This window comes from Astatotilapia calliptera, chromosome 3, assembly GCF_964374335.1.
Source record: "Astatotilapia calliptera chromosome 3, fAstCal68.1, whole genome shotgun sequence".
NCBI lineage: Eukaryota > Metazoa > Chordata > Actinopteri > Cichliformes > Cichlidae > Astatotilapia > Astatotilapia calliptera.
Genome location: NC_137424.1, coordinates 77,579,228 through 77,585,528, shown reverse-complemented (window position 1 = coordinate 77,585,528; position 6,301 = coordinate 77,579,228). Strand labels below are relative to the sequence as shown.

The following is a 6,301-nucleotide window of genomic DNA, read 5'->3' as shown; positions in this document are numbered from 1 at the left end:
ATGTTTGTTCCAACAGAACATTCAGATCATAATTCAGATGTGAAAAGCTGTCAGACAGGACAGCTTATATAAACACAGTGTTTAGTTTGTGAGAGCAGGTAAAGGCAAAGAACCAGGAATGAACTGTGGGGACCTGATTGGACGCTTTGGATTTCCTGATCTCACAACCACGAGTGCTGCTGCTGCGCCCTGCTGGGGCCAGTTTCCCCCCAACTGTCCCCTTGAACCACCTGGAGGTGTGAGCGCTTAATGTTAGGCGTTAGTTATTAATGTTACTGATGTTCTTTTGTGTTTTGGGAACTAATTACTAAAGTGGGCTTAACTTTATCATTGACCTGCTGGCGTTCGGTTTATTTCCACATAGTCTAGTTTGATGCACGTTCATGTCACAAGCTTCAAAACGTTTGTCACACTGGGAGTGACCTATGACCCTAAAGCTAAATGCACCTTTCACTGAACATGAGCTCACTGCACAACAATGACTGCAGATCTACACACAGACACACACACAGGCGGTGTGTTGAGGTGAATAACAGACTTTTAATTTGCTTCTTAGGAATAAAAATGCTTCCCAAATATTTCATATGAATAAAAATGTAGAAACATCTGGAGCACAGATGTGTAAAGATGCTGTGATATTCAATCAGAGTCAAAATGAGGAAAGAGGAACAGACGGTTTCCAGATCAGCACACATGACCCTGCAGCAGAGTTCACTATAGTGCACGGTGGTTGTAGATGGACTGGAGTAAGAGCACATCTGAGATGGAAACAAGGAGCACAGGCTGTATGTAGGAGATGGATGAAGCCTCCAGTCACTCACACAGTCCCATCTTAAAGCCTCCAGCCTGGTGTTTAGAAACTGGCGAGAGGGAAGCGAGGGGACGCTGACGCAGCAGTAACGTGTGGCTACAGCATGAACATTGTTGTGTTGGAGACCAGAAACCCATCCATCTCTCACCAGAGTGGGCTTGTTTATTTAGAGGTGCAGTTACTGCAACGCTAAGGAAACACTGCCTCCGTCTTTCACACAAAGCCTGGAGTTCCCTGCGTGAGAGCAGGCATGGATAGACCTGACTGTTGGGAACATATCCACCGACTTCTGAGCGTTGAAGTGTTGACCGGTCTGCAGGCTCAGGCAGCAGCTGACTGTTAGCCTGATGCTGCAGAGGAAGCTGTCAGCAGCTCCCACAGAGCCTGACTGACTGTGAGAGGACAGAGGGACTTCAAATCCAGCATCGCTTCAGCCTGTGAGGAACTATTCGCCGTGGTTATTTGTAGTACGATGAATCGTGTCTGCAGATCAAAGCGTGACTGTGAGATAATCACAGGCAGTGGCTGAGATACAGTATGGTGGCATTAAGTGCAGATTCCTTCAGAGCGCCATGCTTAAGCTGGACAATGTCAAATTCAATTTTTCCAGAAGGAATTCAGGAGAAATTTCTGTCCTTTAAAAAGATTGAATTTGCTGCAGCAGTTGAAATGACAAGTTCACAGCACTGGAGCGCAGTGTGACACAACAGTCTGCCTCACACCAAGGATGACCCTCATTGGGCCGTACAGCTCATGTGACAGTAACAAAGATTATTATGGCCGTCTTCTCCCAGAACCACACAGTCTGCTGTGACTCCTCCCCGTTCAGTCTGACCTCGCCTGGTTTCTGCTCCTTCTCCTGTGAGAGACAGGAAAGAAAAGCATCTCCCTCCATGGCCTCCATTAGATCCACAGTGTAGTTCAGGATATGTTGTTGGGACGTCCTGACCCAGAGACTATTCTCACCATTATTATGTGTCTGTGTGAGCATTGCTGCAAACCCTCTGCACTCGACGTCATCCTGCAACATTTCAAATCCAGACAGTAACGCTGGACGAAGCTTTAAAGCCTCAAACACGGAGCACCAACTCGTCTATGAGCACATTTGCATTGTGTAGAAATACAGTAATGAAATAGCTTCATTTAAATCTTTGATAAACAATTGAATCATTTTTCAATCCTAACAACAAAACTGCTCCATCACTTTTATTCACACTGAGATCAAATGAAAAGAAGACCGGCCTGACTGCTTTGGGAATATTTCTAAATGCCTCCATCTGCTCCTCTGTGCTGTGTTCAAAAACAAGCAGCCAGCTGGGAAATCCCGCTCACGCCCCAGCCCTCGCTCAGAAATACAAGCTGCAGCTGCAGAAGTGTGAGCAGCACATGGACAGCTTCACAGAAAGAAGATTCAAAGTGAAAATATTTGACTTTTCTTTTCTTCATTGGTTGAGCAGTTGACAGCTGCTGCTTTAAGAGCTCAAGCCTACGAGGCTGAAACAGGTCACTTTGGCTGCAGTGATGCTATTTTCATGTGTCTTTACAACGCGAGTGATGGCTGTGGCGTGGTGGGAGGGAGCGTCTTTTAAATGCAGTCATTAAATATTCCTCAGCTCTGAATGAATCCCAGGAGCTCTGGCTGCTCCGTACCCAGCAGGGCGGGGCCTGTGTCGTACCCAGCAGGGCGGGGCCTGTGTCAGAGGGAATGGCAGGAACGTCACTATCACGTCTGCACTCTGTGTCTTTGTGCTGCTGCTCGTCTCCCACCACCCTGCAGTTCAAAGGGTTTCTGCATGGTGCCACCTCCTTTCTGTTTACATGAGGTCGTCCATCAGCCCTTCCCCACCAGCGCTGAGCTGTATGTGTGCAGCTTCTTTTCTAAGGCGAGCAGTGCAACAACATTTCAGAATCAGCAGAGTACCATGTGCACAAATACGGGCCTGCAGGTCTGTCTGCACTCACAGCTAAATACACATGAAAGCATTTTACTGGTGGACATCACTGAAGGTTTCCTTCATAAATATAAAGAAATACTTAAAAAATAACAAACATTGAATAGAAGTGATTTGATTTCATGAGGTTTTATTTAATAAGCTGTTTTCTTTTGGAAACGAGGACCAAACAGATTTGTGGAGCAGGAAGTCCAATAACGTCGGTGCTGGTCACAAGTTTTCCAGCTCACTGCATCCTCGCTTATTTCCTTATCTCTGACCTTTGACCTCAGCTTTGTCCCTGATTTTTTTCTCTTTTTTGAAACAGTTTTTAGGAGGCAGTGAATTCTTTGGAAGCTGATGTTTGGTGCGCCCTCACCAGCCCAGAGAGATAAGAGGAGCCGAGACTCTGTGATAAGATTCAGCGATTAAACCAAAACTTCTTTTCTTTGTTTGTTCGCTGATGTTTAGTCTGAGAAATGCCGACTCCCTGAATACTTCTGTGGTCACATGACCATCGAGGTCTAAGATGTTTCAGAAGGACACAGTGGAAACATGTGGGAGTGGGGGTCTCAGCCACAGAGAGATCAGGAGGGGATCTGATGGGAGCATCAGTTTGATGTTGCAGGTTTATCTTCAGTATGTTTCACCTGAGCTCATATTTGAGCTGCTGTGTGTGAATGAATCACTCTGCTGCTCAGACGTCTGTTTATTCTGAGATTCTTACCACACGTCGCTCCTGGTGACGTCTGCTTTTTGATGCTCGTCCTTTCATCGGCTGCTGGAGGAAGAACTTGAGATCAGTGAAGTCTCTGTGCTGCTGTGTCCAGACCACATAGCCAGTGTTTCTGTCACCGGGCCTTTTCACAGTCCCAGTGAAAGAACTGGTTCCATCGAAGTGCAGCCCAGAGGAGCAGTTAAGATGCTCCTCCTCTTCCACTTTTCCGAGCTCCTTTCTTTTTCTGTCTGAAAACATGTTTGCATCAAACGTGTCACAGCAGCACAAACACTGCTGCTGACAGTAGGCCTGCTGTGACTCTGCTGTGGCAGACTGAGGGTCCACACTCTGGTGGGTTTCACACACATCTCCCTGGAAGCTTCACACAGTCTCAGCTGATTAGCATCTTTGTGCTGCAGATTGAAGGTGATCCTTCTATAATAACTTGTTTGCAGCGATGCTGAAACTGGGAGCTTTAACATTAGCAGCAGCTCGCTCTCTGACCTTTCACCTCTAAGCCTCTAAACAGAAACTGTGCTAGCACAGCTCCAGAAACACGAGGCAGAGGGTGGCTGTGAGACTGTAGCTGGATCGTGTTACACTTTATCCTGTTTATCGCATATTTGAACATCTCACACTGTGAACCTTCAGCTGATAGCGCAGTTTGTGTGACGGTCACGGCTCCTTGCTGTCAAGCACACTGCTGCACAAACACGTGGTCAGTGCTAATCACTGTTTTCTGGTGCCTTGTTTTTCAGGCTGTCATACTAAAGAAGACGTCCTGATCACTGGGGGTCAGTCTGATAACTGACTTTCATGGCTGACTGAGAAACACGGCTCCCATCACCCCTCTGTCTGCGTCTGTCTCAGCAGAAACACCATTTAACCCCAAACCATGGATTTAATCAGCGCTCAGGTTCTGTTTGTCTGAATTCTTTTACATTTTTGAGAAGTTTTTTAACCTCCACCTTCCTGTATCACTGGACCCTCCTCTCTCTTCTTCCCTTCCTGTTAACAAACGTCATTCTTCAGCTTTTGTTTCACCACCGTCTCCTCTGCAAAACTCACAACACTGAGAAACTGAGTGTTACGTGCCTGTGTTGGTGGGTTATCTGTTTCTTAATGTGTGTATGCAAATTCACCTGTGCAGGGGCTCGGCTGTGATTGGTGGACCTAAGGAGCGGCCTGATGTAACTGGTTCCTGCTGTGGACATGGACTATAAAAGGGCGACCGAAGAGCTGAAGTGCGGGGGGTGTGGCAGACTTCCCATGCACTTGCCGCAGGTCCAGACGGAGCAGCCGTAGCAATAGCTATTTGGTTAAAAGGTCGGGCATGTGTGTGAAGTGCAGAGCAAGTAGGGGTGAGCTGCCGATTATTTTGGGAAGCCTTCTTTTCTCCTGTGTTTGTAGACCAGGGAGGTCAGACTGTGTTATTTCTTTCTTTTCTTTTCCTTAAACAGGTCAGAGGGGAACCGAAGCCCAGGTTGAGTTTTGTTTGTTGTGTTGGCCTTAGCTCACCCCGAAATTATACACTCCCACTACCGTGAGTGCCACTGTTGTCAATAAACTATTGTTAAAAGTCCGATGCTGTGTCTGTTTGGGCATGGGAAGTCACGGGACACCCCGCTCTTGTTAAGGTCATTTCAAGCCGGGTCGTAACACTGAGACACAAACGTTTCCTGAGCTAAAGCTGACGGACTGACAGCTACAATGAGTGACTCTCTTTATCCTGCTGAACCCTGAGGAGGACACAAACACACACACACACACACACACACACACTCACACACACACACACACACACACACACCAAACAACTGTGATGCCTGGTTGATCACAAACAGGTTTTTAGGGTTAAAATAATGCCTGACAAAATGCTGTGGTTTGGTTTATCTCTCGGTTTGTGCCAGGTGGGTGGAGCCTGTGTGATGGGGGACGTTTCAGATGCAGCGGAGCATTTTAAAGTGAAGGTTTAGAGGTTTCTCTGGAAGCTTCATGGGAGCCCACATACCTCAGTTTATCCTGGCAGTGATTTTTTGTCTTGTTTTTGTTTTATTAGCATTTATAAGGTTCCTGTTTCTGGTTTCCTGATGTCCTGATGCACAGCCAACATCCACAGAATGTGTCAGTTCATTGAACAATGCTTACGCTGCACAACAGGCTGTTCAGTTATAATCATACAATCTCCATCAAAGGTGTGCACATGATCCAGTTAGTTTATAGGTCACACAGCCTGGTGTTTCTATTCATTTGTCCTTTCACATCACAGGAGAAAAACAGCAGCTGGTGTGATGCATCCAGATGAGGGTCCATCAGAGTTGAACTCGACAGCATCATTAACAGCACAAGCGTTACACTAAATCACATCAATCTGAGGCGTCTTCAAAACCCAAACTGTGCAAACTCACTTTTATTATTTATTCATTATTATTTTAACTACCTGCAGTTACACGAAGCTCCAACAGCTCAGTCTGTACTTACACTAATGAGGGGCGCCCCACAAAAACTCTGAGGCAACGACTGATGTATTGATCACAGTTTTTAACCAAATCAATTTAATACTAGTAACATCACTTTGTTACTTATGTTAGCTTCACAAATGGCCCTTATGTGCTATCACACACACACACATACACAGTGGGGCCATAATGTAGTTTTTAAGAGCAGCTGTGTCATTTATCATCAAAAGTCCTGCATGTATGTGCCCACGTGTTGTATTGAAGCAACCAAGTGATGAATCACTGTTTTCCACTTTGTTGTTTTGCAAAGTGTTTTTTTGTTGCATTGTTGATTTGTTTTTACTGAAGCAGCTAATAAAGCACAATGGAAAACAATTTTGCC

The 6,301-nt window shown here is 45.9% G+C and overlaps 1 protein-coding gene across 4 annotated transcripts in view; it reads left to right on the top strand.

Moving 5' to 3' along the window:
• Positions 1-5,977, top strand: part of LOC145425882 (uncharacterized) — a 96,049-nt gene extending 90,072 nt beyond the window's left edge. The window contains exons 3-4 of one of the 4 annotated variants that reach the window (XR_013906659.1): positions 5,520-5,655; positions 5,730-5,977. Coding sequence is in view for 3 of the 4 variants with exons in the window: in XM_080299340.1 (XP_080155466.1) it covers positions 5,371-5,423 (53 nt within the window). In the remaining variant the exon portion in view is untranslated. Of the gene's footprint in view, positions 1-5,370; positions 5,657-5,729 lie in introns of those variants that run through there. The other 3 variants (XM_080299342.1, XM_080299341.1, XM_080299340.1) reach the window with 3 other exon arrangements.
• Positions 5,978-6,301: the final 324 nt, after the last annotated feature.